Below are 27475 nucleotides of genomic sequence, written 5' to 3' on the forward strand. Positions count from 1 at the left end.
GTGGGGAGGGGCTTTCTGCAGACCTTCTGCTGCCCTGAAAGTGATATTTTCATGACAGGAAGTGATGTTTTCACGAACCAGGGCAAGATCATGAAAGTTCGTGGTTCACGAAACGTGACGAACCACAAACTGCGCGGTTCAGAATTTTCCCGGTTCGTGCCCACCTCTAGTGGAGATGCTGTGGATTGAACCTGTGATCTGCATGCCGAGCAGAGTCTTTTCCACAGAGCCCCATCCCATCCCAAATCAAACATAACCATGTCGTAACAGCCTCAGGCTGAGATGATCTGAACTGCCTGCCTTTCAGATGACATACGTCTTTCTTAGCAGCTGTGTTACAACGGCTCTGTAGTTTGTCATTATATTAATGGATTTATGGGATCCTCCCTCATCCCCAGTTCACAGCCAATAATTAAAAGCTTCCACGTTCCAAAGCCAAAACTGGAATTGCTCATTAAGTCAGAATCATCAGTGAAGAATTTTGCTCTTCCCTGAAATCTTGTGGGATCTATAACAAGCTGAGGCTTCTTATGGAAGTGAAAAACAGTAAGCATCTCTCTGTGCTGGCATGAATGGAGGGTGTGATCCCCCCGCCCCATGGTTGTTCATGTGGTAACAAGATGTGGTTAGTTTCTAATGTTGGAATGATGCCCAAAAGTGTAAGTGATTGATCCCATTGCAGGTGAAAGGGAGAGGCCAATATGTTTATCATAAGATCTGAAGTCAACCTCCATCTGCGCTCACCCAATCTGACTTTTAGTTCGAAAGAGTGATTCATGAGGGTGTGTGTGTGTGACGTACACTCTGACTCAAATGTGTCCTAGATACAGTGGTCACCAGAGATATCTGCCCTTTATTTCAGTTGAGGAAACACATAGCTTTATAAAGACTGCCTAGGACCTGTTCTCAGGGTGGACAATTCTTGCCAGTCAAAGTGGGTGGTGTCTGCCACCTACTGGCAAAGGAGGGGAAAAACTAATCCATTGAGGTGGCATGTACTGGGGAGGGGCAGAAAATACCTTTCTGTAAATTCTCCTAATTAGAATATTTTTGCATGGAATTTTAATTCACAGAACTTGAATTCTCCAGGGTTCTCAATAACACATTTTTGCAGTCTGCAAAAGTATTGCATTTGTCAAGTCAACGTTCCTTAAGATTAATAATGTTGGACAATTAGTTTTGTCACCCTTGTGCTAATTGTGGATGTACATGCAGCCTTATCAAAAAACAACAACATTTGATGCATATACTGCCCTTCAGGTCAACTTAATGCCCACTCAGAGTGGTTTACAAAGTGTGTTATTATTATCCTGACAACAATCACTCTGTGAGGTGGGCGGGGCTGATGGCCAAGCTACAAGTGATGAATTACACAGGTTGGATACTTGTCAGCTTCCCTCAAGTTTTGATGGGAAATGTAGGCATCCTGGTCTTGCAGCTTGGCTCTCCAACTGCTGTCCAATGGACTTTTCAACTGTCACTTGTCCAACATTCTGCCAAGCTGCCTACATTTCCCACCAAAACTTGAGGGAAGCTGACAAGTGCCCAACCTGTGTCAGGTGTCACTTGTAGTTTGGCCCTGAGAGAGCTCTGAGAAGCTGCAGCTAGACCCAAGGTCACCCAGCTGGCTTCAGGCAGAGGAGTGGGGAACCAAACCCGGTTCTCCAAATTAGAGTCCTGCCGCTCTTAACCACTACATTAAACTGGCTTTGTGGTTCTTTGTTTGCCTGGGACAATGAGGAGCAAAGAGGGGCTATATTTACCTGAAAAGGGGGATCTGACTTTCCCCAAAATGCAGCATGGATATCATTTCCCCCTCCTCCAATCTGCTTTTGATGTTCTTTCAGGAAAGAAGGGGGCATCTCATTTTTTAAAATCTAACGCCAGGGAGAGTCAGGCTCACTTGTGGGAGGGGCCATAGCTCAGTAGCAAAGCATCTACTCTGCATGCGGAAGGTCCCATTCCCTGGAATCTCCAGCTAAAAGAGAGTAGGTGATGTGAAATAACAACAACAACAATAATAATAACAACCAGACCTTAACTGGAGATGCTGGAGAGCTGCTGTCAGTCAGAGTGGACAACATTGACCTTGATGGGCTGATGGGCTGCTTCTAGAGTCACCAACCTCCAGGTGGTGGCTGGAGATCTCCCTGAATTACAACTGATCTCCAGGCCACAGAGATCAGTTCCCCTGGAGAAAATGGTGGCTTTGGAGGGTGGACTCTAGGGCATTATACCCTGCTGAAGCCCCTCCCTTCCCAAACCTTCCTCTCTCCAGGTGTCAACTCCAAAATCTCCAGGTATTTTCCAACCTAGAGCTGGCAACCCTCGCTGCTTCATGTGGTGTCTTCAGGTGTTCAATGAAACTTACATCACAGTGGGAAGAGTTAAATGCCTTCTTCCACCATGTCGAATCTCAAAGGGAATAAAATAAATAAATAAATAAATAAATAAATAAATAAATAAATAAATAAATAAATAAATAAGTAAATATTAAACTGGTACCTCCTTGCTCAATACAGAAAAAATATCCTGAATGCAGGGCTTTTTTTCAGTGGGAACGCTGTGGAACGGAGTTCTGGCACCTCTTAAAAATGGTCACATGGCCTGTAGCCCTGCCCCCTGATCTCCAAACAAACTCCCCTCTGTCTGGAAATCGGGGACAGGGCCACCGGCCTTGTGCCCATTTTCGCCGAGGGCAATTTAAACTTTAAAAAACACCCCCCTTGTTCCAGCTGACCCAAAGTGACGTCATTGTGCGGTCTTGAGTTCCACCACTGAGTTCCACCACCTCTTTCCCAGAAAAAAAGCCCTGCCTGCATGTCTCTACTGCTTTTCTAAACAGATATTCAAAGCCTTTTACAGCAAACAAAATTACAATTTTAAATCATAAAGACACACCAAATATTGAATGAGAATTAAAAAATAGCTGTAGCGATCTGCTCGATTTTATTGTTGTTACCCCTGCCCCACAGTCCACCCTCTCCCCTAAAACTGCCGTTTTCTTTGCCTTTGGCATTTTCTCCCATTTCAAAAAATATTCTACTTTCTGGATATAAGACATCTATCAGTTCAGCCACAGGGGAACCTTGTACAATGGACTTCTTAAAAACCTCTATAGGAGAACACAATTTCGTTTTTTCCTCCTCCTCTTTCAGTTTCACGCACATGCACACACACACAACCTTTCATTCTTCTACTTTGGCTGTCATTATTGCCCTTGAATTGAATTTCGTGTTCTGTTCCTTCGTGACCCCATTTTGGTTATCCAACCACTGGGTTTCTAAGGGCCAAGCTACACATGACGAATGACACTTGAACAGCAAGTGTATTTTTGCCCTCCACTCAATCTACTTGCCGTTCAAGTGTCATTCGTCATGTGTAGCTTGGCCCTCAGTTGCTCCGTTCTTCACTTCCTTCTTTTATAAAATGGCATATTTTTCCTCTGCTTCCTTCTGCTTCTCTTCACTGTACTCTGTATGAGGCATCTATGTTGTCATTTTTTTTTTGTTTGCTATAGTTCCAAATATCTTTTAAATTTGTTTTAGAAACATGAATGTTTCTTTCCCTCCCCTCCAAATGTATTTTCACACCTTTTTAATGCCAGTATTTATTGAATTAATATTAGTGTCTGGTAATAGCACTTAAAGGGCTATTTGCCAGTTTATTTATTTGTTTTCCTTGTGGATAGGTTTGTTTTTTATGTTATATACATGTTTTATTCTACCTCTGGATGGAATTATGCTTTTAAACACACACAAACAATTATTTTTCTTCATTGGATTTATCTATATTTTCTAAATTGCTAGTTGTTCCGTTTTTCAGTGCGGGCATTCCTGTCAACTACCCCCCCCTCATAAACTTTCAGTGCAGAAATTGCTATTAACCATATCTCCCCTCGCAGATTTTGTTTTCTTTCCACCTCACAGAATTTGTTTCTTCAGCGCAAATACTGCTGTCAGACATTTCCCCCCTCACATAATTTTCTTCCCACCTCACAGACTTTCTATTTCTTCAGTGCAACTATTGCTGTCAGCCATTTCTCTCCTCTCAGAATTTCTCTTTCTGAGTTCGTGTTTCTTTCTCCATCTCATTCTTCGACGGCAGCCTTTCTCCAAGGAGTTCTGGGCAGCATACATTGTCCTTTCCCTCTGTCCTTCTTCCTCTTATGCTCACAGCAACCTTGTGAGGTAGGTTCGATTGAAAGAGAGCAACTGACTCCGGGTCACCCAGTGAAGTCCGTGGCTGAATGATATTTGAACCCAGATCCATACACTACACAACACTACATTCCTATATTTTATTTTGTCTTCTGACAATTGAAAAATTCCTCTCCTAATATAAATGACTTGGTTTTCTGAGCCCTAGTGCTCTATTTTCTTCTTTCCTCTCAATATATACATTCTACTTCATAGCTCTTTTTACAAATTTGGTGCCCCCCCAGCCTTTTCTCTGTGTTGGGAATAGCTTTCATTCTTCAACATGTACAACTACCTGTTTTGTATCACACTTCAGCTACATTTTCCTCTGCAGCTCAAAAACTGGCCTGGGCCTCAGGTTATATAACCTTCCTTTTCTCACAAAGCTAGGGTTGCCAGCTCCAAGTTGGGAAGTTCCCAGAGATCTGGGGGGGGGGAGTTTTAAACCTGGAGAAACTTGGAGAAAGTGGAGTTTGGGGAGGGAAAGGACCTTGGCATGGCATAATTCCATAGAGTCCACCCCCCAAAGTAGCCATTTTCTCCAGGGGAACTGATCTCTGTGGCCTGGAGACCAGTTGTAATTCCAGGAGATCTCCAGCCACTACCTGGAGGCTAAGCAACGAGGGTACCCCCGATATACACTCTGTTAGAAACCCAGCAACTCAGGAGGAGTTGATTCTAATGCAGTATGAAATATATACAATTTAATAAAGTGCTAAGTGCAAAAACAATGTGTCAATCAATGTCATAAGTATCAATCTCATAAATACTTCATACACTACATTTCATATACATCATTAATAAATAGTAAAAGGAATACAGAACTAGCAGCTATATAATCATGTGCATAGTTCATACAGTGTCTATACCTGGAGGCTGGCAACCCTACACAAAGCCCATCACATTTCTGAACCAACGGGAAGCATGGAAACTGGTCAGTAGATGTTCCATTCAAATAGGAAAAATTTCCGTGCCCCTTAGCAGCAGCAGCCCTACACCCTCCCAAGCGTCTTTTAAATCTGCTCCAGTTATAGGGAGGCATGAATTCTCTCCTGTTGGGTCATATCCCTTATTCCAGAAGCCCTGAAGAATTTGACTGTGGGGAGCATTGAACCTATCCTGCACCTTTGGTCCACTCATTCTGTAACTGCTTGTTTGCTCTTAAATGAGGGAGGGAGGGAGGATGGGATGCCGGGCACTCGCTTTGCCGGGTGCTCAGTATCCTTGAGAAAGCACTCGGCCACACTGCTATAAGAGCCAGACCTTGCAGAAGTTGAATCATTCTGAAGAAGTTTTGCCTCCCAAGCTGATTCTCCCCCTTTCCTTTTTCTTTCTTTCTTTCAATGTTAGCCAGAAATAGTCTGCGCATTCCAGCACTGGGCAATCCCAGCTGCTTTCGGACCTTGTGGCCGGCTGAAGATACTCAACTCCTTGGCTACCATGGGATTCACACCATCTCTGGGGAGGTGTATCCTTCGTCTCTTCAAGGGAAAGTAGCCAGGCCATTCAACGAATTGCCGGGCAACTGGAAAACCAGCTGGCTCAACTTGTATCGCTTCTGGCAGGAAGATGGTTTCCGCAATGTTCACAACATTATGGTCCACAGATTCCAGAAATTTGGGCCAATTTACAGGTAAGAAAAGGCTACCTTTGCTATCCTCCACCACTCTTTAAGCATCTTCAGGTGCTTTGTTCAGAAACTCAGGGCCAAACTACAAGTGATGAATGACACTTGAACGGCAAACGTATCCCTCCCTGTTCACTTGTCCTCCACTTGCTCTCCACTCCATCCACTTGCCATTCAAGTGTCATTTGTCACTTGTAGCTTGGCTCTCAGTTTGCTATCAGAATTTAATTGTGAGATTAAATCAGTCTTATGTGATTTCCTTTCTGCTGGCAGATATTCACCCAGAAACAACTTGCTCTGTTGCCACATTCTTTGCTCTCATGGTTTCTTTAAGCCAATATAGAGACTGAATTTAGTCTGTAATGTTTTGTTTTAATATTTTATTACCTTGAACTTTTTATTTGTGACTGTATTGTTTTTGCTCAAGAAGACCTTTGGTCAGAGGAGTGTAATAACAAGGGGAATTAAACAAATCTTAGTTAATCAATTACATATCATCCATTGATTAATCCTTCATTCTCAAGGGGGGGTAGGAACCATTGCTGGATCAGACCCATATCAATCTAGTATCCTGTTTCCAACAGAGGGTAGCTAAACACCTTTGGCAGTTATATTTCTTCATCCCCCCCAGCCCTTGCTCCCATCTCTGAAATTTTAGTTTAATGTAATTCAAATGATCGTATTTGTTATCATTTTTACTGAGTTGTTTAAACACATTGAGCAAAAAAAAAGTCTATTCCAATGAAAGCTCCTTTTATTTTTGATATTTTCCCCTCAGCTGCCTCTGTGGAATATCGGACACATGTTTACAACATCTGGAATACTCGTAGGGATAAAAGAAAATGTGGGAGGGGGATTTCAGGAAAAAACATAACAATGCTTAGAGGTCTCTGGCAGAGTGAGGTTTTTCTCTGCTCTGTTGTTTTGAGATCCTTTAAACTGGAGATATCAGGGACTGGGAACCTCTTGCACAAAATGAGCTTTACCCATCAGCTTTGACCTCGTTCCCAAAGTATTTGGAATAAAGAACTTAAGACACTGCACTGCATGACCTCCACGCAGCCTTCAATCATGAAGTATTGCCTGCTCTTTTTTAAATGTTCAGACATTTTTTAATCATAGTGGTGGGGAGAATGTCTGATTTTTTTGTTTTTGTTTTCTGGGAAGCTTAATTTTAAAACTTGTGCTTTGGCTAGAAAAGCTCAAACTAGTCATTGGCAGTGAGGCGGCATTACACATAAACTATTCTTCCACAAATTATAACATTCTAGCCCTTTTCATTGTGAAGATATGCTTTCCCTTTATAGTTCTGCTCCTGCCCCCCCACCCCACCCCCAGCTCACTTTTGTTTTTAAATGAAAGTCTAGAATTTGGACCACCTTTTAGAACGATGGCTATAACGTTATAGTATCAGACTAACAGAAGGGTGCTTGCAGCATTACTGGTTAATCCTTTGGTCTGTTTTCACGTAAAAGTTATGCTGCTTTTTATCAGCTGGGGAAAGATATGGAAAGGATTTGGGAACCTCACTTTTCTTCCATGCTTGAAAATGCAACTTGGGGGAGGGTGATTTTTGAGCTTAAAGGGGAACAGAGGAGGAAGGAATGGAATGCAATCTCTCCAAATGCTCTCGATCTATTCAGAGCATAGTAGTAAAAAGTCCAGTAGCAACTTTAAGATTAACCAACTTTATTGTAGCATAAGCTTTCGAGAACCACAGCTCTCTTCGTCAGATTCTCGAAAGGTTCTCGAAAGCTTATGCTACAATAAAGTTGGTTAGTCTTAAAGGTGCTACTGGACTCTTTACTATTTTGCAACTACAGACTAACACGGCTAACTTCTCTGATTCAAAGCTTAGTCACTCCTAGGATGTTCGGGGTAAAAACAAACCCGTGGAAGAAAGGCTCCTACTTCTCTGTTGAATGTGTGGGTTGATGAACTTCAGCCGCTGTCTTCTCCAATGGCTGCAAGACAAGCTAGGGCTGGGGAAATGTATCTCTTTCTCTTCTTTGCAGGGAGAAACTGGGCAATTACGAGAGCGTCAATATCATTGATCCTGAAGACGCTGCTACTGTTTTTAACACAGAAGGCCTGTATCCAGAGAGGTTCAGTGTTCCTTCTTGGATGGCCTACCGTGACTTCCGGAACAAGCCATACGGAGTGCTTCTCAAGTAAGATCCTGCAAAATGTGAACGAGAGGAGGATACTTTGAAAAAATATTGACCGTTTTCCTAATCTAATGATTGTGGCACATGGGGTGGGCATTTTTGACATGTGCATGGACAAATGCCCAGATAATGTCACAGACAGGGCTTTTTTTCAGCTGGAACGCAGGGGAACGGAGTTCCAGAGCCTCTTGAAAGTGGTCACATGGCTGGTGGCCCCGCCCCCTGATCTCCAGACAGAGGGGAGTTTAGATTGCCCTCCGTGCTGCTTGGCGGTGCGGAGGGCAATCTCAACTCCCCTCTGTCTGGAGATCAGGGGGCGGGGCCACCAGCCATGTGACCATTTTCTCCAAGGGCAACCTACTGAGTTCCACCACCTCTTTTCCCAGAAAAAAAGCCCTGGTCACAGATATGATAAAAAAATTCCTTCCAGCTATGCATGCCCCTTGCCAGTCCTATCCATTAAAAGGACCTAGGAATTTTGTCTCTAGTTAGGGGGAAAGGGACATGCAGAGCTGATGTTCTTTTTCTTAATTTACTAGGAAAGGTGAAGCTTGGCGCCATGACCGCCTGACCCTGAACAAAGAAGTCCTGTCTCCTCGGGCCATGGACAAATTTGTGCCTCTCCTGAATGAGGTGGGAGAAGACTTTGTCAAGCGTGTCTACATGCAAATCGAGAGGAGTCAACAGGGAAGATGGACAGCTGACTTGACCAACGAGCTTTTTCGTTTTGCCCTTGAGTGTGAGTCAGTGCGTGTGTGTGTGGGTGCTTTGGGGTTGTTTATGCTGATGGATGGGAGGGTTTTGAAGTGCTTGGAAGACTTTGGAAGGCATACTTTGGTCTCGGTTTGTTACATGAGGTGACATGTTTTTGTGAAGAGTTTTGTCCCACTCCAACTATGTGCATCCCATTTCTACACTGCTAACTTAATATTGCTCTGATCTGGATGGCTCAGGCTAGCCTGATCTCATCAGATTTCAGAAGTTAAGCAGGGTCTGCCCTGGTTAGAACTTGGATGGGAGACCACCAAGAGGTCTAGGGTTGCTTTGCACGCAATGGCAAACCCCTTCTGTTCATCTCTTGCTTTGCAATTCCTATGGGGTTGCCATAATTTGGCTGCAACTTGAGTGCATCACACACACACACACACACACACACACACAAGGGTTCATAATGGTCCAAAATCTAGATTCATCTGATTCCAGTGCAAAACTTAATTCAGGTGTGTGGATGCTTGTAATGCTAGTGTGTGTGTGGTAGTTTTAGGTGGCTAGCTGTGTTGATCTGCAGTAGAACAGCAGGATTTTAGCCCAGAGGCATAACAGAGACCAACAAGATTTTCAGAGTGCAAGCTTTCAAGAGTCAGAGCTCCCTTCTTCAGACACAAGTAGGAATGGAGATTCCTGAACTTTTATATCCAGCCAGAAGGTGGATTGGGATATAACAAAGAAGGATAGTAAAGAGTCCAGTAGCACCTTTAAGACTAACCGACTTTATTATAGCATAACCTTTTGAGAACCACAGCTCTTTTCGTCAGATGCATCAAAGAAGGATGTAAAGGTACAATGCAGTTTGATTAAAAGGGAAAGATATAGTAAAGGTTCGGTAGATTGTTTGCAACAGTGACTATCCAGATGGTTCAAGCGGGTCTTAATTACTTCAGAGTAGCCCCAGAAAAACAGTAGCTGTGTTACTAGTGTCTAAAGTGTGATAGCCATGTTGGTCTTGAACCTTGCTCATAGTTTGATAAATTCTCTTAGGAGAAACACAGGGACAAGCCCTTCTAGATATTGTGTGCTCATTTCTCTATCTGATCTCCCCCACAGCTGTTTCCAATGTCCTGTATGGGACACGCTTAGGGCTCCTGCAGGATATTATTGACCCAGATGCCCAACAGTTCATCAACGCTATCACAACCATGTTCCACACCACAACGCCAATGTTGTACATCCCTCCAGACTTTCTGCGTAGGATCAGCTCCAAGACTTGGCAGGATCATATAACGGCATGGGACATTATCTTCATGCAAGGTAAAGAGAGCCCTCATGGCCTGGTCTGTCCCTATTCACTCACTCACTCACTCACTCACTCACTCACTCACTCACTCACTCACTCACTCACTCACTCACTCTCTGTCTCTGTCTCTGTCTCTGTCTCTGGGCCAAGCTACAAGTGACGAATTACACTTGGATGGCAAGTGAACAGATGTGTATTCCTCCCTGTTCACTTGCACTCCACTTGCACTCCACTTGATCACATAGTGATCACATAGTGATCGAGTGGAGTGCAAGTGGAGCTCAAGTGAACAGGGAGGAATACACGTGAGTCTGTTCACTTGCCATCCAAGTGTAATTCGTCACTTGTAGCTTGGCCCTCTGTCTCTCTCTGTCTCTCTGTCTCTGTCTCTGTCTCTGTCACACACACACACAAACACACACACCCTGCCTCCAATCCTCTCTGTCCCAATATTGTTGCTTTGCCTCCATATGGGTTTGACCACCAATGGTAAAGTCCCAGTATAACCACTTTTTGTATGGGTTCTATTGGGCTAAATTAGGAACCGAACTTTCAAGACAAATGTAAGTTAAGAAATTTCTTTAAATTAAAGCATTTCAATAGTCAGAACAGTATAGCTAAATTTTTTAATAACCAAACACATAGGTGCAACAGAGAATAGAAACTGGCAGCCAATTATGTCTTGGAGTTCAGTCAAGTACCTGGTTGTCTCTTGACACCACTTCAGGGTGAAAAGTCCAACTTTTGGGGTCTACCAAGCACCAGAGTCCCTTGCTACAGTCATCTTGATTACGGAAACAAACTGGAACTCAGGCTTCAGTCTTCAGCTTAGAAATTAAAGCCCTGCAATAACAATATGATTCCAGTAATAATACCAAACTAAATATAACACTTCCCCCTGTCAAACACTTTTACTCATTAATTTTCACATACAACTGTTTCCAGTTACCTTATTCAAGGTGGTAAGAGCATGTAAAATTTTATCTAGCTCCCCACCAACCATCCTCTTCCACAGCTGCCAGGCTCCAGATACTGACTCCTCCCTACTGGTTTAAACCAACTAGCTCATGGGGATTACACCAGCAGAGAGCGGAAGTTCTTGAGGCTTCGGCTTGAGTGACTGGAAACTGGGTTGCCAACAAAATCTCAGATGTGTCCTTTGAGAATGGAGGATGGGGAGAATATGGTTGTTAGGTTGCTTCCCCAAATCGCTATGGTTGCTTCCCCGAATCACTACGGTAGCTTCCCCGAATCACTATGGTAAATTCCTAGCATGTCACTATGTGAAAGAAGGACATTTTTTCTTTGCTCCTCAATTTCTCAGGGGCAGGTAATTCCCCACCAGGGAGGCCTATACCTTACTGATGTGCACATATGCATTGGAAAGAAAACCACTTTTTGTGTGGTTTGTTACTGAGGAACATAAAATGCCATTGTGGAAACCAGCTTCATGTGATGTTGCTGTGATGTCACTTCTGGTTGCATACCCAGAAGTGATGTCAGGGTGTCAGTAACAGTCTAGGAATTTCCCAAATCTCTATGGCAAAAATCTGGGGAATTTCTAGACTGATATGTGAGGCCATGATGTCATTTTCAATTACATGATATCATGATGTTACAAGTCACCGGTCCTCTCCGTTTTTTGTTCTTGCTGTTTCATCAAACGGCTAACCTTAGACGGGCTCCACTGAGAAGAACGAACTATTAGTTAAACCAGAGAATCACCTGGAGGTTAACGAACAAAATCCTATATATTCTGTAAATCTTATATAATTTTTTTAGTTTTTAATATTTTTTGTTTCTAATATATTAAAGTGCAAAGTGCTATATATGTTGCATGTTGATAGCACTTTGCAATTTAATATATTAGAAAAAAAATATTAAAAACTAAAAAAATTAGATACGATGAAACGGTGGTGGTTTCCTTGCACTCTGTGGCTCCACTTACCTTCTACTGTTTACTGTTTGCTCCTCAAAGCCTCTAAGAAAGTGAGCATAGACAGGACCTTTTCTGTGGTTGCACCTCACTTTTGGAATACCTTCCCTCTTAAGGCTAGCCTGGTGCCTCCCTTACTTTGTTTAGGTGCCAGCCAAACCATTTTTTTATACCCAGGCCTTTAACTGACAGCTTCCATCTTATTAAAGCTATTTTATGCTCTGCTTCTCTTCTGAGAACTTTGCTCTGCTCATTATTAGTTTTATGCTGTTTTTATGTCCTGCCTTTTATTTTATTTTTAAAAAGGGGGTTTTATGCTTGTATTTTTTGTCAGTTCTGCTTTTTCTTCCCTTTTGATCCAGGCAAATTGTTCACCTTCTCAAAGCTCCGTATACACTACATTGGTTCAATTGCCTATGCATCTTCTCTTCTTTATCTTGCTTACCAATAAAAGCAGATTCCATTTTTGAAACTTAAAAAACAGTTTAGGATTTGGATGGAACATTACAACATTATAGGAGTGTGCCAATCTGCCCTGCACCTAGGCTGCCTCTGCTGTTAACTAGCAGAACCAGTTTCTACCTAATCTAATGCTACAGAGAGAGCTGTTAATCTGATAATACAAACCAAACGCACGTGCTTCCACTGCAGCTACGTGCAAGTGAATAACATTTTTACACCCATTTGCTCTGTCTCCTCAGCTGACAAGTGCATACAGAAGATCTACCGAGATCTCCGTCAGAACCGGAAAAGCACCAAAGAATATATGGGCGTTTTAGGAAGTCTATTGTTGCAGGACAAGTTGCCAATCGAAGATATCAAAGCCAACGTGACAGAGATGATGACAGGGGGGGTTGACACAGTAAGGAGGGGTGCGGCATTTATATAGTGATGTTGAGTTATGATGTTCCAGTGCTCAAAGTCAAATTGTATTTCGGTGTACAATGGAGCCCTGTCAGATAATGTTGAGGCTGCATTCACATGTGCAGGTACTAGAGATGGGCACGAACCGAAATATGAACCAAAATTAAGCATGAACCAGGTCGGGTCATGGTTCGCGAACCCCGGTTCATCAGATTCCATTTCTGACAAACCGCCATGAACTTTAGGCTGGTTCGTTTGGTTCATTCTTAGGTTTGTGACTGCAGACAGCCTGGTGCCAATCAATCAGTTTCGTAGGCAACAGGGGATGGACTTCCTGCAGACCTTTTGCTGACCCGGAAGTGAACTTCTGCTGGCCCAGAAGTGACGATTTTCTGACCTGGATATGACGTTTTCATGAACCAAATGAACCGGTTCACAAACCATGGGCAGGTTCGTGAAAGTTTGTGGTTCATGGTTCGTGAAATTTGACAAACCACGAACCACATGGTTTGGTTTTTTCCGGTTCATGCCCCTCTCTAGCAGACACTCAGAGGCTTGCAGCCTTCTCTGATGAGAGTGATTTCAGCTACACCCTTTCCTAGATTTTGTTGGCTTTCTCATATAGTTTTGTATAATCTCCAGTGTACCTCTTAAACAAACGAACACACTGCCACTGGTATGCTATTGGCCAGAATGCTCATTTGCATTACAAATGCCTGTCTTTTTGCTTTCTGTTTCACATTCACAATATTAATTGGCCATTCCCATCTATTAGGGAGGCTCAGAAGAAGTCACTGAAGGTACAGGTATTTTGTAAAAGCTCTGCAATCTGGCTCAGATGCAGTGCCAGAGCTATGGTTTGGCATATGAGTGATCTTGGAAGGAGCCAAAAGCTTGCTTGTGCCATCTCCCCTCCTCTCCTAGACTTCCATACAAGGGGCAGTTGTTTCCTGACTTGTAGCAAATCACAGCTTTGCACTCTAGCCAAACTGGCAGTATATGGTTTGTGCATGCTTTGCAAACAACAGACCTGACCCCGGTTTGTAATCTACCTAGCTTGCCAGACCAGTACAAACTATATGGGAATTCACAACAAAACAAAGGCTTTTAACGAAGGGTTTTTATCTCTTAATATGTCATGTTCTCCTTCTGGCCCAAGGGTAATTTTATCTGCATCAATGGGGACTCTATGCTGCTGTTATGATCTGTCTTATTATTGTCTTAATGGTGGCGTGTTTTAGTACCTTGTTTTAACTGCTTTTTAATGGCAGTATTTTGATGGTTTTGTTTTAGTTTTTAGTTTTTGTTGTAAGCTTCCTCCAGCAGATTAACTGGACAAGCAGCATATAAATTTTCTGAATGAATCGATGAAAGATAGCTAACTTGCTTTAGGCCTTTGAGGGGATGAAGAGGTCAGGTGGAGCTCTTTTATGCTGGTGCTTGTCATTTTAAACTGCGGTTTGGAGTTCTGTCCATCACCTTGCCTCCCCCCCTTCAAAGTTATTTATTTATAGTCTGTCTACGTGGATTACACAGTGTAATAGCGGCCAAACTTCAAACAGGCTCCTGGAGATGTTGAATAAGAGTTTTCTAAATGAACTTTTGGCAAACCTCTCCTCCCAAGTTAAACGATGAATCCTATGACTATCCTTGTTTGCCTCTAGACCTCTATTACTCTCCTTTGGGCCATGTATGAACTGGCTCGAGCTCCGGCCCTGCAAGAGAAGCTGAGAACAGAGATTGTTACAGCCAGAACTGCTGCAAAAGGTGATATGCTAAAGGTGCTGAAATCGGTCCCGTTGCTGAGAGCTACCATCAAGGAGACAATAAGGTACTAACTGGTTCTCCTTTCAATGAAGGACCAATTGAAATCAATGTTATCTTCCCAGCCAGGGCCTTGAGAGAGCAGTTGTAGCGTAGTATGTAACATAGTGGTTAAGTGGTTGGGTAGCGAGTCAGCACTCTGCTGGTTCGACTTGCACTACTGCCATGAGCTCTGCAGGGTGCCTTGGGGAAGCCACTCCTCTCAGCCCCAGCTCCCCAGTTGTATTGTGGGGATAATGATCACACTGGCTTTGTTCACTGCTCTGAGTGGGGCACTAATCTGTCTAGAACAGTATATAAGCATAGTTATTACAGAAAGCTGCTTTAGCACAGTGGTTGGGCTGTGAGTCAGCATTCTGCTGGTTCAAATTCCACTACTGCCATGAGCTCAGCAAGTGGCCTTGGGTCAGCCACTGCTCTCAGTACCAGCTCTCCAGCTGTATTGTGGGGATAATAATAACACTGAACTTGTTCACTGCTCTGAGTAGGGCACTAATTTGTCTAGAATAAGAATAATAACATACTTTGTCAACTGCTCTGAATGGGTGTTCAGTTGCCCTGAAGGGCAGTATTTAAATGAATGTTATTATTATTAGAAAAGCAATATATAAGCACAGTTATTATTATTATAATACATATATGTCATGGGAACGTTCACGATTCAATGCTGAGGAGTGAAAGGAGAGAAAATGAGTCTGGGATGGAGTCCAAATCCTGCGTGGGAGTATCTGCAATCTGGGGCCAGCAACATGAGTTTGGGAAGGAGCCATATCAGTGGCCCAACCTGAGCAATCTTATCCTATAAAATGCTGCTAGAAGACCATTGGATGCTACTCTGCCATTGAGGGAAGATGCTGACTTTCCCCCCTGCAAAATGTATATTTCTATGCCGTTCTCAAAACAATGAGACATCTCCTAGGGTTAGGATGTGGCAACATTGGATAGTCTCACCATGGTTCATTTCTGATGTGGTGGCGAAAAGATGTTCACAGCACAGGGGGGAAATGATAACATCTCTGCGTGTGTTCTACTATGCTATTGGTAAAGGACGGAAAGGTGAGGCAGGGGTTTGGGATGAAGACCGGAAGTGGTCCAACAGTTGGCTGATCAATGTTGGACCAAATTCTAGCAGGCCACCAAGGATCTGCCAGTTGAGCGAATTCTTGAAAAGAATTCGGGACTAGGCAGTGTGTGCTTAATTGGCTCTGTGTATGTCCTTAACTAAGAGTATTGCACTCAAGATCGCTTTGTTATGCCTTAATCTGCTTGGTAGGCACTCCTGCCCTATAAACCTAGGTTTTTTTAGTTCTTCTTCAATAAAGTGGATTATGCAAGACCAGGGCTTTTTTTCTGGGAAAAAAGGTGGTGGAACTCAGTGGGTTGCCCGCGGAGAAAATGGTCACATGGCTGGTGGCCCTGCCCCCTGATCTCCAGACCGAGGGGAGTTGAGATTGCCCTCTGTGCTGAGGCGCAGAGGGCAATCTAAACTCCCCTTTGTCTGGAGATCAGGGGGTGGGGCCACCAGCCATGTGACCATTTTCAAGAGGTTCCGGAACTCCGTTCCACTGCGTTCCAGCTGAAAAAAAGCCCTGTGCAAGACTGAAACCAGTTCATCTCTCAAGCAGAACATGCACCAAGTGGGTAAAAGTCTCCCTCTTTCTCCTTCTCTCCCTAGGCTCCACCCAGTTGCAGTGACCGTACAGAGATACACAACAGATGAGATTATCCTTCAGAATTATTTTATCCCTGCCAAGGTAAGCATCCAGAATGGACTGAGTTGATGATGCTGGTTTAAAATCCACCTTTCTTACTGAGATGCAAGGCAGATTACACAGTGCAAGTGAAAATATAATCCACAGCTAGGACGTTCACTGAACAAAGTACAATAATGTTTCAGGGACTCCAAATGGGTCCTTGAAGCATATCCATACAATCCACCAGGGCTTTTTTTCAGCTGGAACGTGGTAGAATGGAGTTCCGGCTCTGCTTAAAATGGTCACATGGCTGGTGGCCCCGCCCTCTGATCTTCAGACAGAGGGGAGTTTAGATTGCTCTCTGCTCCATGTGGTGCAGAGGGCAATCTAAACTCCCCTCTGTCTGGAGATCAGGGGGTGGAGCCACCGGCCATGTGACCATTTTTGCCAAGGGCAATTTAAACTTTAAAAAAACTCCCCCCCTTGTTCCAGCTGACCCAAAGTGACTTCATTGTGCAGTCCTGGGAGCGTGCACACACTTTGTGCACATGCATGTGGTACCAGGGGCACTACCTCCCACCAGGAGTTGCCCCCTGTGCTGGCAACCCACTGAGTTCCACCACCTCTTTTCCCAGAAAAAAAGCCCTGCAATCAACACTTCTCAATTGTGCCTGTACCTTTAAGGCTTTAAAATGGGGGTGGCGGACACAAACACAAGATTCTCAAAGAGAAAAAACAAATCTGTTCAGTTCCTTCCTTGGTAATATCTTCCGTTTAACTATCTTTGCACAACTGGTGTCTTCCATGGAAAGGGGTCATGTGATCAGACTATCCTTGGACATGGTTTTTTGCAGAGCATCTCAAGAGAGGATTTCCCCATCCAGGGAGATATGTTGATAAATATAACCTTCTAAATAAATAGCAATGGTTTCTATGAGTGTTCCCAGCCTATAAAAATGTGTCCACGTGCTTTGGAAACCGCAGCTAGTTTTCTGAGGTAGTATCTGTGATTACGGGTACATGAGCCTAAACGTGGCTAAGGGATGTAGAAGATATTTGACCTTGTGAACTAGCCTTGAAGCGTATTCTTCTGGGCTAAGAGGAGCCTCAAATCCCCCACCCTCACCAATGGGGTTCATCGGGTAAAAATCGTACCTCCACGTGATCTAACCTGTAGTTCTGAAAAACAGTAAAAGTCTCTAAGAGCTAGTGTGTTGTAATGGTCAGAGGTTGCAATAGGTTGGAAGCCCCAGGTTTGAATCCCCACTCCACTTTGAAAGCACGCGGGATGACCTTAGACGTGTCACAGACCCTCAGCCATAACCTACCTCAAAGGATTGTTGTGGGAATAAACTGGAGGAGAGGATAATGATGTAAGATGCTTAGGGGAGAAAGGCAGGGTATACATGAGATAAGTAAATAGATATTTCTCAATATGCTCACTAGCCTACAATTTGCAGGATTCTTTTTCGGGGGATTCGTTTTTGGGGGAAGCCATTACAGTTAGGGTTCAGCTAGATACACCATTCAACTTGCGGCAGCCATGAGTTAAATATAACGTCTAACTTTGGCCCTAGAAATGGCATAAAACTGATTCCAATTTGTAAAGCAAAATACTCAGCCAATATTCTCAGCCGCTCTGGAGAACCTGAGGGAAAACGCTCAGGGCAGTATCTGACCATTTTCTTCCCTCCCTCCTCCTCACAGACATTGGTGCAGGTAGGAATTTATGCCATGGGTCGGGACCCCCGGTTCTTCACCAAGCCTGAGCAATTTAACCCAGAAAGGTGGCTGAGCACAGACTGCAAACACTTCCGAGGACTGGGCTTCGGCTTTGGGCCGCGACAGTGCCTCGGTCGGAGGATCGCAGAGGTGGAGATGCATCTTTTTCTGATCCATGTGAGTGTGTGACCCTGGGCATTTCCACACATCTTACTGGTCAACAGAACGTTGCACAAAACACCTGGAAGATAGCGTCTTCTCGCACGAAATCATGCCAGGAAGACTCTTTCATCCGGGAGTTTTGCTCGAAATCGCGTCTTCCTGGTGTGATTTTGTGCGAGAAGACGCTATCTTCCAGGTGTTTTGCACAACGTTCCATCGGCTGGTAAGACATGTGGAAATGGCCCCTGTTTTCTCATAAACAATCCTGTGTGTGGAAAACGCACCGTTCCTGCTTGAGATACCGGGGGCAAGAGGTCCAGGTTTATACCAATCATATCTCCTTTTTCCTTTTTAAAAATATGTGCCTTTAAAAGATCACAGATCTCCCCCCCAGTGTAACAAGTATGTTTGAGCCTTCATTATTATTTTTTTAAACTTTTTATTAACTTTAAAAAAGTACGTTTGATCCTTAGTAGTTAATTTGCATGTTACGAAGTCTCTGTGGCCACCTCAAAGGTCTTTGGATCAGACATACTACAGTGGGAATTTGGTGCCTCCCGGACACCTCTGGGGCTTAAATTTGATTGCTGATGGGATGGATATAAACACATGAACACATGGAAGGGGACTTCTATGGAATCAGACCCTTGGTCCACCAAGATCACTATTGTCTGACCGGAATTGGCTCTTCAGGGCCTCAGATAGAGAAAAAACCTATGGGAGTCTCCATGACATTTATTGCTATTGTAAGCCACCTTGAGTTCCTGCAAGGGAGAAAGGTGGCTAATAAATGTTTTAAATAAATAAATAAAAACAGATGTGGCAAATATGTATCTTGTTCTGGGAAATCCTCTCTAAAAACACCCCGCCCTTTTCCTCTTTCAGGGGTCAAAATGCGGGGTAAAGGGATTTCATGCCAGAACGGTGGGTGGGGAAAGGATTAAACACCCTCTTCTTCTGTGGAAATCACCCTTTCCTAAGTGTCAAGAGGGAGGGAAAGTGAGTGTTTGAACTTCCCACTTCTTTGTTTTCTTTGTAAAATGTCATCCCCCCCCCCGCTTCTTTTTTCTTTCTAGATGCTCGAAAACTTCAAAATTGAAACCAAGAGAGGAGTGGACGTCGGTACCACTTTTGAACTTATCTTGATGCCAGACAAACCAATCTACCTAACGCTACGGCCTCTCAGCTCCTATCCATGACTAGGAAGAGGCTTGCCAACCTCCAGGCAACCTCCAGGCAACTGATCTCCAGACAACAGAGATGAGCTCCCTCGAGAAACTGGCTGCTTTTGAGGGGGGGGACTCGACGGCATTAAGCCCTATTGAGGTCCCTCTACCTACAAATCTCCAGGAATTTCCCATCCTAGATTTGGCAACCCTAAGGCCTTCCCAAGAGCCTTTGAGATGAGGCTATATGGAGCCACTTTCAGGTGTTATAAATGTCATTATAAACCACAGGAACATTTATTTAAGTCCAGGTCTGCCCCATCACGTACAAAGCAGCCTAAGGTAGTGTGTCCAATTTTTTAAGCACAAAAATGGGAATGTAGACGTGGTCATCTTCCTCCAGTCTGCTTCATGGGAGACGACTGGAATTAAACAAATATGTTATGCCTGGTTTGGTCCTCAAAGCCAAGGAAAAAGGCTTGACTTAAATATGGATAGATATAGGTGATGGTGGGAAAAAACAGCCAACTACAAAATATAATAAAATACAAAATATAATGTAGTAATATAGTAATCCCCCAAAAAATCTGGAAGAAAAAGAATAATATTTTCCTGCAAACAGAATAAAGTTTGCAACCACATTTGGATTTCTCAGTAGCAAAAGTTGAATGTTACTTACATTGTTCCATAAATGAATGTTATTTACATTGGCTTTGGTACAAACTGGGAGCATGCATGGAAGTGCAGGAGAGAGAATGGCATCAATGCCCCTCCCAAGTCTCTCTTTCCAGGATTCTCTATGCTTTTTGGAACTTTTGCAGGGTGCATCCCACCCACCATGGACTTGAAATTGCTCTCAACCGTATGTGCCTCTTGGAGCAAGCTTAATCCATATCAGGCTAGTTCGTGCGGGGAGGCAGAGGATATTCCTTAATTAATTTAAACTAATAATTAATTTACAAAGTCACACTTTTCTATGTACCTGGGGTTAGCCTCCAAATGTGTAGCACTCCGTATTTTATCTGTGGTTGGCTTGGATTTGCTGCTTTTAATCACCATGAGCTAATCTGTTTAGTGTTAGATTAAGATTCTGTATAGAGTTTTGTAGTAGAAGAAGCTCTCCTGTGATTTGAAATTTTTGGCCAAACTGTTTTCAAGGTAAGTGACGTTGGTGGAGACTGAATGAGATGATGGTGTATGCAGAAAAAGGCTTAAAATTCAATGCACAATTCCTCAATGCAATTATGTCTTTCTTTCCACCTTGGTGGAGCTTGGGAGTTTGCCAGCAGGTCTCAGACACATATTCTGTGCATTGGACATTTTGGTTGGGAATGTGGTGGAAATCATAGCAGCAGCAGAAATGTCTATGCCCTTTGAGATACACAATCCTTTTGATACAAAGAGCCAAAACACACGTTAAGAAATACCCAGGTTCAGCACGTGTTCTCTTACCTCAAGGTTTGCCGGGATCTGTAGGAGTCCTGGAAGCTTAAAGTAGGCGTCCTGGAAGCTTAAAGATCTGTAGGGGTCCTGGAAGCTTAAAGTCCTGGAAGCTTAAAGGATCTGCAAGCGTCCTGGAAGCTTAAAGGTGTCCTGGAAGCTTAAAGCTTAAAATACAGGCGCCTGTATTTCCCTTTCCCTTTTTGCTGCTCTGTAAATGCTAAACTTTAAGCTTCCAGGACGCCTACAGATCCCAGCAAACCTTGAGGTAAGAGAACACGTGCTGAACCTAGGTTTTTCTTAACGTGTGTTTTGGCTCAAAGCTTCCTGTTAATATCGCCAATTTGGTGTAGTGGATAAGAGCGGCAGGACTATAATCTGGAAATCTGTGTTGGATTCCCCACTCCTCCACTTGAAGCCCGCTGGGTGAACCTTGGGCTTGTCACAGCTCTCTCGGAGCTCTCTCAGCCCCACCCACCTCCCAAAGGCCAAGAGGCTTGACCCCTGCTGTAAATATGAGCAGTGTCTCTTATACCACTGAGTGAAGTCTAATATCTTTTTAGAGAGGAGGGATTGTATATTTTTGTTCATGTATGTGTATGTGGGAGACGAGGGAGGAAGGAATTTTGCCCAATGCTTTTAAACATCCTATGGCTACTGTTCTGATGGCTGGCAAAGTCATTGCCTGGCCTGCCTGCCTGCCTGGCTCTAGTTGTAGAAAAGAGCAAGAGTCCAGTAGCACCTATAAGACTAACAAAATCCATGGTAGGGTATGAACTTTCGTGATTCACAGTATCTGGAGTATCTGAAGAAGTGAGCTGTGACTCACAAACGCTCGTACCCTACCACAAATTTTGTTAGTCTTATAGGTGCTACTGAATTCTTGTTCTTTTCTATTGTTACAGACAGACTAACATGGCTACCCATCTTGATCTATCCCTCCAGTTGTTTTGGGTTCTATGGCAGCCAATGGGTGATTAAGCATTGAAATGAACTGAAGCAATCAATGTCTCTCTTTTTAAAATTTAACTGGATAGAATGGCAAGTTCTTGAAATCCCTCTGTGAGGAAGGGATCCGGTCAGGCGCTAAACTGAAACTCTCCCCATTTGTTCTTTTAAATATCTTTTATATTCCAACTGTGCTATCACACTGACTCCCAGCTTTGCCTTGTCATTTGTGATATAATAGTGGTAAAGGGTTCTAGGCGCAGCCTGTAGGGTTAAGAGCTTTGAACAGACAAAGCCCGTGTGGTTGGGAATTTTTAACCAGGACACTGCAGCCGTGGGATGCAGCCACAGCAAAGCCCCTCCTGTGGTACAGTGTAACAATTAAAGAGCACTCCTGCCCCATTCCCCCTCCTCAGGTGACCAGATGAGGAGAAGCTCCTTTCCAATGTGAAGCACTGGGGAAAAGGATCAAGTCGATGTTAAATAGGTTAAAATATACTTTTTTGTATACAAATTGCAACATCTATAGGGTGGAGAGAGGGGAGAACAATGAAAGGGGCCTACGCCTGAACTATGTTGTAGGTGTTTGTTTCCAGGCACACTGGCTCTATGAATTAAGCAGAGCTTTAGACCCATCCCCACAGCATCACTGTGACCAGGGCTCATTTCGAGGGGGAACGTGCAGGAACGCAGTTCCGGCAGCTCCCCAAAGAGGTCACATGACAGGTGGCCCCTCCCACCTGACTCTCAGCCATTTTGGGCCCATTTCGGCCTGGATTGGGGCTGAAATGGCCCAGATCAGGTCTCTGATGGGTGGTGGATCACTCTCCCGCTCAGCAGTGGCCCAATCCTGACCATTTTGGGTCCCTTTTCAGCCATTTTCAGCCCCTTTTTGCCATTTTGGGCCCAATTTCGGCCCTGAATGGCCAGGATTGGGTCCAAAACAGCCAGGATAGGTGATGTCAGGGGGTGTGGCATATGCAAATCAGTTATACTAATGACACACTTCCGATAATGTCAAGGGGCATGGCATATGCTAATGAGTTATGCTAATGAGTTATGCTAATGAGTTCCTCCAGCTCTTTTTCTATGAAATGACCCCTGACTGTGACCATACCCATGTGCAAGGCTGACCTGAGATGGCTATTGTTTCCCAGTACATAACAATTCTTTAAGCTTTACTCCATGGGAAAATTCATCTTGCTTTGCTGTTGTGATACCTAAGTGCCAGTGCCCCCTCTTGCTTTCAGCTGTGTTACATCCAGTGAGCAATGCTAGTTGTCTCTGTAAACAAAACAAAAACCCCACCCCTACGAGGTGTGGGTCTTACGCAGGAGTGTGGGTTCTCATTACCTGCCCAGAAGCCCCTAAAGAGAAACCCAAGAGGAGAATTAACCATGCCAGCCTCATTGAAAGGGTACTTGAGTGTAGCATTCTCTGGTCCTTCATAGAGAGGAATTGTTCTGGACGAAGCGCCGTTCCATTGGGAACTCAGAGGAGAGCGACCATCTGACTGTGGTTCAGCCGAGGGCCTCCCAGCAAAGAGATGGTAGGATCTGGTAACAGACTCTCAGCCTAACCTACCTCACAGGGTTCTTGTAAGGATAAAATGGAGGAGAGAAGAATGATGTAATCTGCTTTGGGTCCCCACTGGAGAGAAAGGCGGGGTATAAATGAAGTAAAATAAATAACCAGAGATGTTAGGGATTGAATCTGGGACCTTCTATATGCCAAGCAGATGTTGAACCACTGAGCCATAGCCCTCTTCCAGCTTAAGAACTGATTGCTCCTCTAGTCCAGCCAAATCTCCACCTGCTAGTATCCATCCACTTCACAAGTCACAGTGTTGAGGGACCAGGTGCCAAGGTTTTAATAAAATTCTCCAGGCAAACCTGTAGACTTTTCAGCATTTCAGGGGATATGTAGATATATATAACCCAGGGCATACTTTGCCAGTCCCCCATAGTACATGCAATGCCAAGGGTCTTGCTGAGCTACTGCGCGGTATAAAGAGTCTTAATCTTGACTTGTGATGGGGAATCCAGATGAGCCTTTGGGAAGACAGTGAGAGAAAATACATAATGATGATGATGATAATGATAACAACAAACAATAGTAATAATAACAATAATAACTGTGCTTATATACTGCTTTTTTAGGCTGATACCGCACACGTTGGATAATGCACTTTCAATGCACTTTCTCGATCATTTGAGGTGGATTTTTTGTTCCGCACACAACAAAATCCGTTCCAAATGATCTATAAAGAGGATTGGAAGTGCATTATCCAACGTGTGTGGAATCGCTATTAGAGAGATTAATGCCTCACCCAGAACAAGTTGGTGTTGTTATTATCCCCACAATACAGTTGGGAGCTGGGCTGAGAGGAGTGGCTTACCCAAGGCCACCTACTTTATTCATGGCAGTAGTGGGATTCGAACCAGTAGAGTGTTGATTTGCAGCTGAACCACTTAACCACTGTGCTACAGCAGCTCAGAAAGGTTTCCAAAATCTCCATGACCCATTCACCCAGTGGAGTTGTACACTTAGGGCATGCAATTACTTCCTTCAGGGGGGCAAATGGCAAAAAAAATGGCCTTTTCTTTTATAAAATCAGGTAGCAGTTTGGACTCTGCTCATTGGCTTGGAATTGCATTGGGCAGGATGGGAGAAAGGACTGAATCCAGCCAGCTTTGTCCCCGATGGTAGCAGCTAATGGGTGTCATCACACCTTTGGAAAAGGGGCTATGTTAGTGTAGCCCTAGCTGCTGGATTGGGCCAGGGAAATCAATTGTTTGTGTATACAGCACTCCCAACTAGTTAGGCATACAAGCGTTGAAGAATGATGTATGCACGTAGCCCCTCACTGGATCAGAATAATAGTGACTGGGTTGGGTGGGAGGAGCAATGGACCGGTCAGCTGATCTGCACAGCACCAAGAATATTCAACTGATTCTTTTGCCTCCTCTTCAGTTTCTGGGTGAGAGGTCTTTGCCTTAATTTCCCATCTGAAATTTTGAAATCTGAGATTTTTTGAGAGGATATGATTAAACCATTGGTAAAGAATAGTAACTAGAGGTGGGCATGAACCAGGAAAATTCTGAACCGTGCAGTTCATGTTTCGTTGCGTTTCACAATCCACGAACCATGAACTTTCACAAACTTGCCCTGGTTCGCAAACCGGTTCGTTTGGTTCATGAAAATGTCATTTCCGGTTGTGAAAACGCCACTTCCGGGGCAGCAGAAGGTCTGCAGAAAGTCCCTCCCCTGTTGCCTAGGAAACTGATTGATCGGTGCCAGGCTGTCTGCAGTGATGAACCGAAAAACAAACCAAATGAACCAGCCTAAAGTTCGTGGCAGTTCGTCAGAAATGGGCTCTGACGAACTGTCAGTTCGCAAACTTTGAACCGGCATGGTTCATGATGAACTTTGGTTCGTATTTTGGTTTGTGACCACCTTTAATAGTAACCAATCAGAGCCCACCACCCAAACCTAGATCCTGTGCATGCTCTTCACCACTTTCACTTGGTTATACCTTTCTGTTCTTTGCCTCTTCATCCCCTTTCCTTTCTCTCTCCTCCTGTGGGTGTGGAAGGGAGAGGACATTAATGAGCTCCGAACATTTGGCAGCTTGGTTTGTTCCAGGGAGTACCCCAAGCCCAGCTGAGCTCCTGCCCACCATATAACTTTATAGCATGGAGACTAGGACAGAAAAAAAACCTTGCTATGGATTCCCCATCTGTGGCGAACTTTAGCCCTTAAGATTCTGAACTTGAAATTCATTCTCAGGGCCAAGCTACACATGACGAATGACACTTGAACGGCAAGTGGATTGAGTGGAGGGCAAGTGAACAGGGAGAAATACACTTGCCGTTCAAGTGTCATTCGTCATGTGTAGCTTGGCCCTCAGATTCTGCAGCAAGGGGAAGATCACTATAGTACATAAAACATAAAACAGCTCTTTTTTGGTTATTGTGTATATCAGAGGTGGGCAATTGTTTTGGCTTGGGGGCCACTGTGTGGGAGCGGAGGTTAGCGGTGGGCCGCACCTTTTAAAATGATTGCATTCATTAGTTAACTGCATTTCAGAAAAGGTATAAATTGTATCATAAAAATCAATAAATATAAATTAAATAAAATAGTGGTAGTTTTATTCAATTTATTTATTGTGCTAATTTCATATCATCTGTAGCTGCAAGCACATTTAATTTTAGAATCAGTTTAATGAGACAAATGTACCCTATCACACTTTTCTACTGTTTTGGTGGGTCACAAAAAACTCTGTAGCGGGCCGCATGTGGCCCGCGGGCCGCAATTTGCCCACCCCTGGTGTATGTGATAGTTTGAGGCTGGAACTCAAAATGGGCAGGAAACTCCATTTGTCGAAAACCTAACAGTGGATTTATACTCCCCGCCCCCTTTCTATAGTCTTTTCAGCATGCAATGTTGCTTACAATTCTTAGCTTATTCTTCCATTCATTGGGGCATTGCAATATCGATTTTACAGGTGTGTCATCAGCTAAGGGGACCATGAAGGCCGTTCACAGTCTGAGCTTGACTAAAATTTAAATCCAGCCCTCCGTCTATTGAATAGACTCCGTCGGTCGGTCTGCAGGCCAATTCACTCAACCGTATTTGAGTACTGAGCATGTGAGCTGAATAGATCTGGGTATCTTGCTTAGGCTCTGTACTAGATATACTTATGAACAGGCCTTTGTGTGTTTTTTTTCTGCTTTGTTCCTCACCGTACACAAATACACACACTCACATACAGCTTTTTAAAGAGAAGCCACAGGCAAAGCAAAAAAGGTGTAATGAAAATATCAAGTAAAATCCTATTTCCCCGTTGTGCCTAGAGAGAGGGAGAACAAGATTCGAGTCCAGTTGCATCTTAGAGCCAAAACACACGAGAAGAAATACCTAGGTTCAGCACGTGTTCTCTTACCTCAAGGTTTGCCGGGATCTGTAGGCGTCCTGGAAGCTTAAAGTTTAGCATTTACAGAGCAGCAGGAAGGGAAATACAGGCGCCTGTATTTCCCTTCCCCTTCCTGCTGCTCTGTAAATGCTAAACTTGTTCTTTTACCTCAAGGTTTGTTGGGAAGTGTAGGTGTCTTGGCAGCTTAAAGTTTAGCATTTACAGAGCAGCAGGAAGGGGAAGGGAAATACAGGTGCTTGTATTTCCCTTCCTGCTGCTCTGTAAATGCTAAACTTTAAGCTTCCAGGACGCCTACAGATCCCGGCAAACCTTGAGGTAAGAGAACACGTGCTGAACCTAGGTATTTCTTCTCGTGTGTTTTGGCTCTGAGAGATCAACTAGATTGAAATTTTGTTGGTCTTTAAGGTCCAACTAGACTCGAATCCTGCTCTTCTACTGCAGACCAACACAGCTACCCACCTGCAACTATCTAGAAAGAGGAAGAAAGAGGAAGTTAGTTAGCCATTAGTGAGATTAGGGCTGCTTCCACACACGTTGGATAATCCACTTTCAATACTCTTTAGTGAACATTTGGAACTGCTTTTCCATGTGTGGAACAAAAAAATCCACTTCCAAAGGATTGCTAAAGTGCATTGAAAGTGCATTATTCAACGTGTGTGGAAATGGCCTAGGTCATGCAAGGATCCACAGCTCCTCTGTTGTACTAAAAATTATATCCATCTGTTTTAAAAGAGGGTTTCTTCCTATTTTTTAAATAGAAGTATGCGTGTTTTAC

The 27475-nt window shown here is 43.8% G+C and overlaps 2 protein-coding genes across 2 annotated transcripts in view; one reads left to right on the forward strand and one right to left on the reverse strand.

The window, feature by feature from the left end:
• Positions 1-5409: 5409 nt before the first annotated feature.
• Positions 5410-20608, forward strand: LOC129345167 (cholesterol side-chain cleavage enzyme, mitochondrial). The gene is made up of 9 exons (XM_055002162.1): positions 5410-5832; positions 7842-7997; positions 8534-8733; positions 9819-10022; positions 12646-12806; positions 14473-14639; positions 16308-16386; positions 18034-18225; positions 19287-20608. Exons 1-9 carry the CDS (start codon positions 5543-5545, stop codon positions 19407-19409), a joined length of 1572 nt encoding a protein of 523 aa, XP_054858137.1. The 5' UTR covers positions 5410-5542; the 3' UTR covers positions 19410-20608.
• A 3000-nt stretch (positions 20609-23608) lies between these two features.
• CCDC33 (coiled-coil domain containing 33) overlaps positions 23609-27475 on the reverse strand; it is a 156158-nt gene continuing 152291 nt past the window's right edge. Inside the window, exons 23-24 of the mRNA XM_055002307.1 lie at positions 25300-25344; positions 23609-23815 (exon numbers count right to left, since the gene is read on the reverse strand). Coding sequence (XP_054858282.1) covers positions 23759-23815; positions 25300-25344 — 102 coding nt within the window. The 3' untranslated portion in view covers positions 23609-23758. The remainder of the gene's footprint in view (positions 23816-25299; positions 25345-27475) is intronic.

Source organism: Eublepharis macularius, chromosome 18 (assembly GCF_028583425.1).
Source record: "Eublepharis macularius isolate TG4126 chromosome 18, MPM_Emac_v1.0, whole genome shotgun sequence".
In the NCBI taxonomy this organism is placed as follows: Eukaryota; Metazoa; Chordata; class Lepidosauria; order Squamata; family Eublepharidae; genus Eublepharis; species Eublepharis macularius.

Coding starts and splice junctions, on each gene's coding strand:
- LOC129345167 (XM_055002162.1), top strand. CDS start 5,543: ATGTTAGCCAGAAATAGTCTGCGCATTCCAGCACTGGGCAATCCCAGC. Junction 10,023..12,645: donor GGACATTATCTTCATGCAAG/GTAAAGAGAGCC, acceptor CTGTCTCCTCAG/CTGACAAGTGCATACAGAAG. Junction 16,387..18,033: donor ATTATTTTATCCCTGCCAAG/GTAAGCATCCAG, acceptor TCCTCCTCACAG/ACATTGGTGCAGGTAGGAAT.